The sequence below is a fragment of the Cibotium barometz genome, chromosome 60 (assembly GCF_041138505.1).
Source record: "Cibotium barometz isolate CiBa-2024 chromosome 60, ASM4113850v1, whole genome shotgun sequence".
Classification (NCBI taxonomy): domain Eukaryota; kingdom Viridiplantae; phylum Streptophyta; class Polypodiopsida; order Cyatheales; family Cibotiaceae; genus Cibotium; species Cibotium barometz.
Window position 1 is genome coordinate 35,372,462 of NC_141105.1, and position 13,372 is coordinate 35,385,833.

General features: G+C 42.8%; 1 protein-coding gene across 4 annotated transcripts in view; it reads right to left on the reverse strand.

Moving 5' to 3' along the window:
* Positions 1-4,318: 4,318 nt before the first annotated feature.
* Positions 4,319-13,372, reverse strand: part of LOC147605289 (transcription factor GTE6-like) — a 36,977-nt gene continuing 27,923 nt past the window's right edge. Inside the window, exons 2-9 of one of the 4 annotated variants that reach the window (XM_086793830.1) lie at positions 7,257-7,460; positions 6,662-6,739; positions 6,263-6,490; positions 6,067-6,177; positions 5,422-5,480; positions 5,173-5,320; positions 4,853-4,999; positions 4,319-4,660 (exon numbers count right to left, since the gene is read on the reverse strand). In XM_086793830.1, coding sequence (XP_086649956.1) covers positions 4,874-4,999; positions 5,173-5,320; positions 5,422-5,480; positions 6,067-6,177; positions 6,263-6,490; positions 6,662-6,739; positions 7,257-7,460 — 954 coding nt within the window. In that variant the 3' untranslated portion in view covers positions 4,319-4,660; positions 4,853-4,873. Of the gene's footprint in view, positions 4,715-4,852; positions 5,000-5,172; positions 5,321-5,421; positions 5,481-6,066; positions 6,178-6,262; positions 6,491-6,661; positions 6,740-7,256; positions 7,461-13,372 lie in introns of all 4 variants that reach the window. The other 3 variants (XM_086793829.1, XM_086793834.1, XM_086793831.1) reach the window with 3 other exon arrangements.

Below are 13,372 nucleotides of genomic sequence, written 5' to 3' on the forward strand. Positions count from 1 at the left end.
GTATTGCTTAGTGTCCAAATTGACTTATATACAAGCGACTAGTTTTCACACTAGACTTGCCAAACTTAAAATGGTCCAATCACTATTACTAATCGTAAAGTAATATGTACACAAAGTCCTTAGACTTTCTATATTAAGCTCAAGGTAAGGCCACTTTATATATTGCAACATCGTCTTACAAAAGATAAGTGCCCATTCAGGCAAGTAAGATGACAAAGTTCCTTACGGTAAGTTAGGCAAGTGAAACCATGTTAACCTAGAAAAAGGTTAACACTGATGGTCTACAAAAAGTACAAAGTTGTTCACCAAAAGATAATGGAAATATTTCTTACTAGGATAGTCAAGTAAACATCCACTTTAGGAGGACCCTAAAAGCCAAAGATATAAAGCTTAAAACCTTAGTAGCAACTCAAGTAATGTAAAAGCCACCGTAAATGCTAGGAGTCTTCTAATATAAGGAACCTCTACAAATACAAGTGGAAAGAGAAGAAGATTAGAATTTAATATAGCACACCATTGTCCACTCTAATCCAACACAACAAGCCAAGCTAGCCTACAATCAAGGGGGGAGAGAATGTAGGATATGATTAACAAGGAATCATTTGACTCCTTATGCTTGTACTTTGCCTATATAAGAGACACCAAATCATGAATTAAGTGTGCTATCTAGAAAACTTGTGTGCATTATGAGTGACATTATCTTCTAATCACCATTAGCACTAATCACTTCATCTAAGCATGCCCACATTATGTTTTGATCCACCCTGATCAGTCCTTTAGCATCATGATGATTAACTCTCTCATTCAATCTCATAATTAATATCAAATCCTTCTCCATCTCAATTAGGAGTCTAAACCGGCTTGGAATCATTTAAGATTAACAGATTCATTAGTATTGGATTCCTGTTCTATCCCCTTGCGCAAATCACGTCCATCCTTGGATTTGAGTGCTTTCTACTATAAATCAGAGTTATGGGGAGCATTTCTAAGTGCTCAAGTTCAAGCTTATCATCAATAAGGCCTACAACAACAACAAGTTGAAGCTCAAATCACCATAACAGTAAAGTAGGGGATGCTAAAATTTTAAACAAAGGGTAAATTTGAGCTTAATCAAAGTTTTTTTTAACAATTAAAACTAGGGGCATCTAATTAAGGTTATGAGGGATATTCTCATCTAATTAAGGCTATGAAGGATATGCTCATCAATTTTGAAGTCTTAAATGTGAGATTTGAAGCTGCATCATCAATTGTGCCCAAGAGAGGTTTGAATTTAATTTAGACATGTATGAGCTTCACACATGCAAAAGAAATGCAGTCGTTGGAACTTGGGGTCTGTCCTCACAGATGCACAAAAGCTGCAGATGGCACAGGGTTTATTGAAAGGAAAGGCATTCTCTTTTTTGCCTAGAAAATTAGTAAATTCATTAAAATTACAAATTTTAATTGGATTTAAGAATTGTCGGGCGGAATTGAAAATTTCTGTATTCGATGGGATTCTCCAGGTAAATTTTTTTAATTATAAAAATTCTAGAAATTATTTTAAAAATTCTATAAATTGGTATTTTTGAAATATCAATTATATTTTGGTAAATTTTATTGCTAAAGGTTTCTGCAAAAAAGGCTTAAATCTAAGATTTGAAGCTATAGTAATCAAATCAAATCATAATTTGTTGACAAAAAGTTTCCTCTTTTAATTGTGTGATTAGTGCTAATCATGTTGATGTTTTTGGACAATTCACGATTTAATTCACACATTGGAGTGTTGCTAAAGTAGTGTATGTCATTTTCCCCTTTTATGGTGAAGGCAAATAAGCATACTTGTTAAAGGATTAGATATTGCCCTGGATACAATCAAGTGGTAAGATCTTCTTTCCCATCATGATGGCATAATCAGGAAGGGGGAGACTACAGCACGGTTTACTACTCCAAGCAAAACTCCACCAACAAAGGTCCTATAAGGGGCCACCTAAAACAAAGGGTAAGATGAAGTGCAACTATTGTGACAGAACCAACCATGTGGAGAAAAACCCCCATTTGAAGATGAAAGCACAAGCCAACTTTGCAACGACAAAGAAGAAGGTGAGCATGCCTTCGACTCAACAGAAGAGGCTAGCTTGGTCCATGATGAATGGGCATTATAATCATCAAAGGCCAAGAGGCATCCTCCATTGCTCTATCTTGTAAAAACATCAACCAAAGCAAAATGGTGAAAATCTATGTAAAAGTAAGATAGGTTAATTCCATCCTAGAGGGATGGATATCACGTAAGAGAGATATTCTTAGGATAATCAAGTAAATATCCATCTTAAGCGGAGCCTAAAAAAAGCCAAAGATGTAATGCTCAAAACCTTAGGGTAACTCAAGCAATGTAAAAGGGCCTAAGAGCCTTGGAACCTATACCTTGGTAAAGAAACCTCTACAATGCAAGTGGGAAGAGAAGATGCTACCATCGTTGACTCTAATCCTACAACAAGCCAAGCTAACCTACAATTGAGGGAGAGTATGTAGAAGATGGTTAAGGAGAAATCATTTAGCTCCTTGTTCTTTTTACTTTGCCTATATAAGAGGCACCAAAATCGTGAATAAAGTGTTGAAGCTTGCCATCAAGAAAACTTGTGTGTATTAAAAGTGTCATTATCTTCTAATAATCACCATTACCACTATCACATCATCTAATGATTCCCACCCTATGTCTTGATCCACCCTAATCGCTCTACTTTAGCATCATGATCAATTCTCAACCATTCTCACACTTCTTGGCCGCATAAACCATAGCCAACCCTACCCTCTAGATGGTGGTATAATCTGCTCGACTTCATTCAATTGGGCAATGAGCAATGCTAACATGAAAATATATGTTCTCTAAGTTGGGACTAGCATGCAACCAATGCCAAATGCAAAGGCCTGAAATGTGCACATGAAAGATATCCCAGTTAGGAGGTCTCAATATTGGTGCACTTGCTAAAGCTTTCTTAAGTGTCATAAGCTTTTTGGCATTCATCAATCTACTTAATGAGTGACTGGTAAAAGAGGCCTTGCATAGAGGATGATAAATCTTCTACAATAGCCATGAAGTGTCGGATACCCTTAAAATTGGTCGAGGACGGTGGCTCAAGAATGAGCTTGATCTTATTGTCACGAGTCAAAAGGTCGTTCATTGAGATGATGTGTCCCAAGATCAGTGTTTTTCCTAGAATTGCTAGAATTGGCACTTCAAGGAGTTAAGGGAGATTTGGTATAACCTCAATCTCTTTAACACCTTTGTGAGACAATGCAAATGTGTGAACTGCATGTTTCCACATAGAGTTTGTACATAGGCCATTCATGAAGACCTCAAGGAATTCATGAAAGTACTTCTCAACAAGTAAGCTGTTAAAACGATCCAAGGACGTAGGTTAGACCAAAAGGTATTACCTTATATGCATACACAACCCATTTTGTGCCAACAAAACGGTCTTTAGTTGATCTTTTGGGTCTCTCACCTTAAGTTGTTGAAACGTTCTAAGGATATTGGTTAGACAAAAAGGCAATACCTTGTATATGCATTTTGTGACGACGGGGGTGGGGGGGCCTAATCAATTCTTTAGGTAGGTATTTGGCGACAAGGTTAACTCCGATTAGGTGTAAAATTCCACCAGTAGAAACCTACGAAGATTCCACCAGTAGGTATTTGTCTGCTATCGCAGTAATCTATACCGATAGCAACAAGCTTTATGACACCACTCACTACATCCCACTAACGGATTGAATGGACCTTAACCTGATCAAGCGCTACCTCACAGAAACGTTCAGCCAATGGTCATGGGAACACCACCATGGGGGGTTTAAAGGCTCCAAGGTATACCCAATCACACATGACATGATGGGGGAGAAACCTATATGGCAATGTGCGTACCTTCTCAAGGCCACTTTTTGGAAGGAATATTGCTATGCTCCCGGATGCCTCAGGGTTAGGCCCGTCTACTTCCCCATCAAGTGGCCGTGGGTTTGGGACCTCCTTGAAAAGGAGATGGAGAAGAACCCCAAGATGCAGTTTAATTTCCCTTGGATACCTCTCCTCAGCCACCCCACATTCTAGATGAAGAATGGATGCTTCGCACCATACAACAGTTCATCCATCAGTGTGCTCTAGCTGGTATACAATTCCCTCAAAATGCTTGGCACATATTTCTTTTGATGGCCTGCTGTGTGTATGTATGAATACTCAATATGGTTATACGAAGTTTTTTGAAATGCTTGATATACGTCTCGTTTCATGCTTTTTTACGTTTGATCCACATTTCAATTTTTTGCCAAATATGGTTAACAGGTGACAGACAACATTCAACAATTTTTCGCTGAATCGCTTCCAACTTGTTTTCTTGTACAAAATGGGTTCTCTCTCGGCTATCTACATGTCAGGCTGCCTACTAATGGAGCGCCTTGCTGCATTGATCCCATGGTTTGCATAGGTTTTCGTATCAGCTCTCGCTTTACTTACAAAGGTGATTAAACCCCTTGGGTAACACATTTAGCAAGCAAAGCATGCCTGAAAAATGGTGGCACAAATCTCACAAAACTTTATCCACTTTACAAAACTAGGCATTGGGCAATGACTCGTCTTCTTACAGCACCCCATGACCTACTTCCATATACACATATTTGTCCTTCCTCCAATTAACTGCAGTGCAAGTAACCAGCCGTGTTAGCACCCCTGAGCATGTGGATCTTCAATCTGCACCCAAGAGACAAAATCCTAGAGATTAACTCCACTAAAGGTGGCCTCCTAGGTAGATAAAACACAGTCTAGCTGAATACTTTTGAGACATTGTACACAATTCCAAACCTAACAGCATCAATGGCCTTGACGAACCTGCCACCAACCCAGTGTTTGTCAAATGGCATGACTTGGACCAGCCGCATAGCCTTCAGTCTCGCGTTTCTTCTCCACCTTCCAATCATGTGCAGTATCTGTAACCATCTTCACAAAGAAATGCAGTCTCCATAGAGTGGTCGAGTCCTGCCATTACACCACACAGTTGAAACCGAGCAAATGATTAAAGTTTGGTCAGTGCGCCTGTGTCTAAGTAAGAAGGGCACTTGCGTGCATGTCTGTGCACAGGGGGGCGTGTGTGTGTGTGTGTGTACCCACGTGCACAATATATATATATGGAAACTGGAACAAGAACTTACAAGAACTTCAAGGTCAATTTGGATCTTGTCAGTTGCAGCATCATGGGAATTCTTCAAAGACAAAATCTCCATCACCCTGTTCAAACTGGCAGGAGGCAACCTGCATAGCCTTCGGTAAAGCTCCTTTTTTTCTTCCACTTCCATTGTTCTGATGAAAAAGTTCCACAATTTAATCCAAGTTTACAAGGAAAAAGACCAAGCCATCAAAGAAAAAAAACATGGTTTTTACATGATGCATAAAGCATATACCTGCACTTGGAAAGTACTTGCATTAGAAAAGCCTCCATCTTTTCTTCAACATCCGAAAGCTGGAGAATGTCAAGAACAAATCCATGCTTGAATGAGGGTTCAAACATGCGAAAGCTGGAGAATGTCAAGAACAAAAGCTATTGAGAAACATGCGCACCCACCCCCCCCCCTCCCCCGAAAAAAAACAGTAATGTCCACAAGTACACAAAATCAAGGACCTAAAACTCCACAAGCAAAAGCACAATAATAAGAAGTCATAAATAGCTCGTGATCAGTTTTCTTACGGTAGGCCACCACCTACACATACACCCCTGGCTTCCAATACTTGCCCCCGACACTCGCCAGGAGTATAATGACATGGCAGATTTGATGCCACAAGATCATTGAGGACTCTGAACACCTCCTAGAGAGGTAATCCGAGCTATCTGGATCGATCTACTTTATGCCCATTGGGACCAAGAGGGATACACTTTTCTTCCCACTTGAAGGCCAACCCGCTTTTTGTCCAAGGGCAGAGGCGGCATCTTTTGCACTACTGGAGCCCAGTGTGCTGTGTGTGTGTGTGTGTGTGTGTGTTGGTGGGGGCGGGGGGTGTTTGTAGTCTGTTTTCAATTAACGTTGAAATGATGTGTAAGATAACCACACCTGTAGAAGAACGTCCTCACCAAGTTGTTCTGCCACCCGTTCTTCTCCGGCATGCAACTCTGCGATATCTAACAAGTACCCATCTTGCTGATCTTCACAAGACTTCTCTTCCTACAAAAGAAGGAAGCAACTTTCTTTCTTCAAAGAGCCATGACTTCATGCAGATAAATGGGTATCAGAGACAGCATATTTTTACCTCTTCAAGCAACCGGGGCTCGATGGCAACCTTCCACTTCTCTTCAAACTTTTGCCACAATGTTTTTGCCATGTTGTACACATCACTCCATGACTCATTATAAAGCATTGCATTGCGAAAAACAAGCCGCACGTCTTCACAGAGTTCTTGAACATGTCGGTATCCGGTTCCATCCTTGGCTTCTAATCGGCTGCGGATTGTACCAAGATCCATTGGCCTTCTAATGACCTACACACAATAGTTATATAAGCAAAAAAAAAAGCAGTAATTGTCACCTCAATGATTGATTATGATAAGTTTTATTGAGGAGGAATCACATAGGATTTGACATTACAAGCCATGCTGAGACTGCTTCCGGTTTTGTGAAAGAAAAAGGTAGATGAAAAAAAAAAACCTTACTCTGTAATAGTCATGTAGTTTGAGGCCTTCCACATCCACTGGTTGCATGAAGGGCCATGCCCACTTGTGCTGCATAAGCTGAAACACCAAGGATCTTTAGTTCATACAAGAACGTAATCATTTTGTCTTTTTACAGTAACAAAGCTTAGTTGAACTTTGTTAAGGACTCCCTTCTTGTAATGAAGGATTTAGGGACTTCCTCCAGGGTATCCAAAATCCCTTCATTCTTCAGATCATGTCACAAGCATGTGCCACAAGGAAGTACTCCAAAGAACGGGCCTGTCCTCACCATTGGGACCCAAGTGAAGAGTTGAGAGCAATGTCTTTCAGTTTATGCTGTCTATGCTTTCGTTGAGCACTCAAAAGGATAATCCCTTCTGTTGGAGCATCTGACATATCAGTCTGTGCATGCACATTGCAAACACTACTGAACTTCTTCAAAAATTGGACTTAAATAGGTTTTAACCTCGAATCATTATATGCCTGAGTTGGATATTGTTATAGTTATGTGGATGTGTGTGCATACAACAGAATGTACTATGTGCATGCCATTTTTTAAAGCAGAGATTAAAGAAAATTGATTTGAGAAATGTGCCTGCCGGAGTATATTGCCACATAATCGCAAAAGGTCTGACATTTTCTTCCTTCTCGCAGCTTCAGTACGCGCTGCATCAAATAGACGCGGCTTCTTGTTCCCAAAACTTCCCACAGCACGGTCCTTCAGGGAATTATTTCTCTGTAACTTTGCCTTTTTCAAAATTGAACGGACACGCGTAGCTTGAAGAACCTCCCGCTCTAACTGTTACCTACCCACAAACCATTAGTTGATCCTCTCAAACTCAAAACATTTCCACAAAAAAAAAAAGTCAAATCAAGATTTTATGTGAAAACTCCTTAAAAGTATTTTCCTAATAAAATAAGTGAACTCTATCAGGCAATTTGTGAGCCCTATCAATAGGAATGGATATATGCCAGAAGTGTTGCAAGTTAGGACTTGCACAAGGGGTTAAGCTAGGTGCACAGGCCAACCAGGCACGCAACAAAACCATGGGCTAACTAGTTCACCTCCCACCTTTCACGTTCACATCCCCAACCACGCCTCAAATTCAGCCCCTCAAACAGTTTAAAATCATCCCAACATGCAGCACAAGGCAGATTGCAGCAGATCTTTGCTGTTAACCCAGTCAACTCTATTGACCAAGTTAAAAGGCTAAGAGAATGGAGGAAGCATATTCATGGTGTGGTGACATCCTACAATTGATGCTTCGTGGATTAATACTTGATGAAATGGGTATTATATAAAACAGAGTTAATCTGCAATGACCTTTGTGCATGTGCGTTAGGGTTTCTTGCATAGGTCTTGCATGTAGCTTTCGTTCTGCCTGTAGATTGCATCAAGTCTGGATCTTAGAAGGTGATCAGCCATCACATCTTTTCTTCATGGCAACCTAGAGAATCTAAAGTTTTGGAATAGAATGCCAAGTTTCAAATCTCTCGGCTGCTGGGAACAGAAAAGCAAGGAATCAAGTAGGATGATTGTTTCTAGAGGATTTGGGAGAGCCAGTTGTTGGGCATTCGTAGCCTCATGGGTGTGTATCCATCATGTGTGTACCCGTGTGTGTATGTGTGAATAGCCCCTAGAAGGGTTATTATGATTGTAGTGTGTGACCCACTCTTATGACTGGACAGGGTAAGTGTGCCATGTAGCATACAACTATTAGTGTGTGTGATTTGTAAGGGTCAGAAGATAAGCCTATAAAATTCGACACTTCAATCACATCAATAGAATCATACATACTTGGCATTTTCACTAGCCGGATCACCAGTATCACCAGCCCCCACATACCGACGCCACACACTACCATCTACTTCACACATGACATGGCAGACATATACACTGGCAAAGTAGAGGATGGGCTCCTACTCATGGATCCCCTGGCACCTATGGATACCATTATAGCCCAGTTGGCATCACTCCTACACACGGCTGCATTACAGAGCTTCCCACATCGTGTCCACTCAGGAGAGCCTACGAGATCTGGGACTATGCCCCAGAACATATGGTATGATGACGAGTGCAGAGCCCTATACTCACGGCTCCGCATATAGAGAGCCTTGGGAGCCGTCACAGAGCAGGAGTCGAGGAGAGAGATGAGGAGACTTACTCGCCGCAAAAGGCGGGCCTTCGCAGAGATACAGAAGCTAGAGATCTTTCATTTCTTCATGAGTAGAGATAGCCCTGTCTCATGGCGGCACTTCAGAGAGCCCCGGACACCGACACCTATTGTAGACCCACAGACATGGCACACATATACAGAGGGCCTATACCACGCCCCACAGCAGCCACCTATACCTCAGCCACAGGAGCCTCGACCTACCACAGCTAGCTTCTTTACCCACTTGATGGTACAGGAAGCTATCCCCCGCCTACAGCATGGACGGGCCGCTGACCATATGGGCCTGCAGGGTGAGCATCTCATATATGCAGTAGATTCTTTGGCTCCTTTTCTTGCACACCTGTTTAACAGGGCACTAGCTGAGGGTTTGCCTGCGGAGTGGACGATGCACACCATTGTGCCAATTCACAAAACAGGGGATATGCTCCATCCGAGCAACTACAGGACGGTTATGGTTCGTGAATCGTTCCTCTTGGTCCAAGACCATGGGCACAAGCTCCTCCCACGTGATGGTGCTGAGCCTGCCACCGGTAATCAAAGACGAGTAAAATGCTGAGTACTGGGAGGGCAAGTGTGACAGCAACGTTATGGCCATGTCCTATGACGATATCTCCTTCCCAGCCTGAAGAACTTCCTGCTCAAGAGCCTGCAGCTTGTTAATATGCTCCCGCATCGCCAACGACTTTGCAGGGCTCATAACCCGCATCTGTACTTCCAAGGAAATCCTCTTCATGGGCGATACCCTGTTGTAAAGAGAGGCCAAATGCTGCCATATACCTCTGGCCAGCGTCATATGCTTTACATGATTGATTACCTGCGGTGTGCAGTTGAGAAAGATAAACGAACGGACCCTGGCGTTGACACGATCCCACATCTGTGTCTGAGCCTCCCGGTCCTTTCGGATCGACGGTAACTCCCCTTCCTCCACTTCCGGCCGTGGAACCCCAACAACGATGAAATCAGCGAGGTCGTAAGACTCCAAAACAAATTCCATCATAACTTCCATATGCCGTAGTTGTTCCCGTCCAACTGACGGTCCACCGGGAACGTGGGGAGTGTCGGGATCTTCACATGTCTCTCGGCCATCTCAAACAGATCTGCCATTGCGGGAATATACACAGAAAAAGGGTGGGTGGGTGGGAACAAAGAAGAACTAACACCTGCAAGTGGCTGTCCAGCAAATCAACCCGCCGTCCTCTTACTTCTCCTCTTCTCGAACAGTCCCGTACGGTCCACCAATCAGCAACACAACAGTCCCCCTCTTGCTCACACAAATCCCAAGAACTATCTAGAGCCTAGGCTCTGATACCATGTCAGAATACGCAGCGGAGATGATGACCAGATCAGGGAACACAAGAGCAAAACGCAATGCAGAAAATCATAGCACAAGAGATAGAGAGGTAGAGGCGTGTAACTCTGCTCTATATACACAAAAGAATCCCGGAAAAGGTACAATGATGACAAGGGGACTGGGGGCCATTTTATATGGCTCCCCATCAGCAGTCGGCCTGCTGTAGGGCAGCCGACAAGACACATAAAATCCCCACAACTGAAAATACTCAATCGGTGTCAAATCCCCACGGATCTCCTCGTGATCGTTCTTGGTACGAGACTCGAATCCTGCAAACAAACGAACAAACAAACAAGGGGGTGCAGGCCTGACTCACCTCCCAACCATGACAACCGTGGGCAAGCCCACAGTCTTGGCTATCCCCACCGAGCCACGAGCTGAGCTAACTAGGTTGACGTACCGACCAATCTCCTCCTCACGACGTCCCATACCGCCACGAAGCTGCCCTCGCAGGCCTCGAGATTGCTGCCGGCCTCGGCTGCGTAAAGCACGTGCACGTCTGCACTAGATCCAGGCTCCAAGACCATAGAGCTCTCACAAACTCGCGAGACTCTCTATGTCCCAATAACTAACCTTGGCCACCCTTTTATAGCCTCTTGGCCGGTCATCGGGCGTGCACACTTGGGTGCCCGCCCGTCCATACTTGGGTGCCCGCCCGTTAGTATATCCCTAACTCATCTCGTCAATCTGCCTGCCTAGCTCCAAGCTTCCCCAAGCCTCGACACTAGTCTTGCGTGCGTGTAGCACACGGTAGATACACACTATGCACATGACATACTCCCCTTCCTCTACGAGCTCACTCCTAAGCTCACTAAAAAGCCAGGGTAATCTCTCTGAAGAGTAGTCAATGTCTCCCATGTAGCATCCTCCTCAACACGATCCTTCCACTTGATCTTGTATTCCGTGATAAGCATATTACGCAATCTTCTTTCACGAAATCCAAGTATCTTTTCAGGTTCGTGCGGAACAAATGTCATGTCCTCGACATCTATAATTTCTTGAGGAGTAACTAACTGATCTGTTCCACCCAGTACTTCCTTAAGTCTACTGACATCAAATACAGGATGAACTTTCACATGAGAAGGCAAATCCAATTCATATGCAACTGAACCAATCCGTCGTGTAACACGAAATGGTCCACAGTATCTAGGAGATAATTTCGGAGATCAACCCGTCCGTAAAGTCTCGGAATCTTTCGGAACTCGCAAATACACCATCGTTCCTTCAGAGAACTCTCTGGGTGAACGATGTCTATTAGAATAAAACCTATCTCGGTCTTGAGCACTTCTAATAGATTCCTTCGCAACTTGTAACATTTCCTGCATATCTTGCAAAAAATTACGTGCTGCATCATGCTGAAGTCCTGAGAATCCCACTGTAACAGGTGATCTAGGTTAAAAACCATACATAAGCATGAAAGGACTAAAACCTGTACTCGTATGTTTAGTACTGTTATATGCAAATTCTAACATAGGAAGATAATCCCCCCATGAACTCTGTCTTTTGGATACATATGCTCGAAGCATATCCTCCAAAATCTGATTCACTCTTTCAGTCTGGCCATCAGATTGAGGATGATCAGAGGAACTTAAATTCAAAGGTGTTTTCAACTTCTCAAAAACAAGTTTCCAAAAATCACTCGTAAACTTAGAGTCCCTATCACTGACTATGTCCTGCGGTAACCCGTACAGTCTAAACAATTGCTCGATAAACTACCGAGCTAATTGCGTAGCTGTAATAGTCTTCCGGGTCGGTAAAAATCTAGCCATTTTTGTCAAGCGATCTACCACAACCCAAATAGAATCGTGGCCTGATGTGTTCTTGGCAATCCGGTAATAAAATCCATGGAAATACTTTCCCATTTATTACCTGGGATTTGCAAAGGATGCAACAACCCAGCCTGTCTAAAGCGTTCAGCTTTATTTGCCTGACAAATTGGACACTTGAGAACATAATCTTCTACATACCCTTTCATCTTTGGCCAATAAAAAGTGTGTTTCACTAACGATAACGTCCTGTGTACCCCAGGATAAACACAAATTTTGTCATTGCGGAGTAGTAAACCATTCCGAACCACTGGCCTCCTGCAGCCTGAATGGTAGACTGCTCAGTCATTGAGTCTTGGTCAATCAACGAGCTCCCGTCCTGGATCTTCTGCCAAAATGGACCAAAATAACTATCAGTCCTGCAAAGCCCTCTCAATGACTGAAATAAGTCAGTAGAAATCTCGGTGAACGACAAAAAAATTAACCTCTCTAATTCGACTAAGCGCATCTGCAACATTATTCATGGACCCTTTCCGATAACGGATCTCAAAATCAAAATCTTGCATTAACTCCGCCCAACGAGCTTTCCTTCCTCTCAAATCATCCGCATCGCACACATACTTGATTGACTGATCATCAGTCAACACCACAAACTTGAAGCCATATAAATACTGTCTCCAAACCTTGAGAGCATGAATCACACAATAAAGCTCCTTCTCAAGGGTTGGCCAACGAGATTCAGTGTCGTCTAGCTTTTTACTTTCAAAAGCAACCGGTCTACCATCTTGAAAAAGACCAGCCCCAATAGCATAGTCACTGGCATCAGTTTCAAGAACATAAGGCCGACTAGGATCAGGTAATGCTAAGATACGTGCTTCCTTGACTTTATCTTTCAAAAGTCTGAAGGCCATATCCAAATCGTTATTCCAAGTGATAGGCTGATTTGACTTACGTCCACGACCTTTCAATAAGTCGGTCATCGGTAGTGTGAGCTCAGAGTACTCCCGTACAGATTTCCGAAGAAAAACTACAAAACCGAGAAAAGAACGAAGTTGTTTCACTGTTCGCGGTATAGGCCAGTCTAGAACCTTCTGAACTCGGTCATAGTCAATGCTCAATCCATCTCTAGTGATCTTGTGTCCCAAGTAAATGATTTCGGTCATAAAGAACTCACATTTACTTAACTTGGCATATAGTCAATTCTGTCTTAAAATAGATAAGACAATCGTGTGGTGTCTGACATGATCCTCAAGAGTACGGCTATATATCAAAATATCATCCACGAACACCACCACAAATTTTCCCAAATGTTCACGAAAAAGATCGTTCATCATTTGCTGGAAAGTGGCTGGAGCATTGGTTAACCCAAAAGGTAATACGACAAACTCGTAATGGCCATACCTAGTCCGAAAGGCGG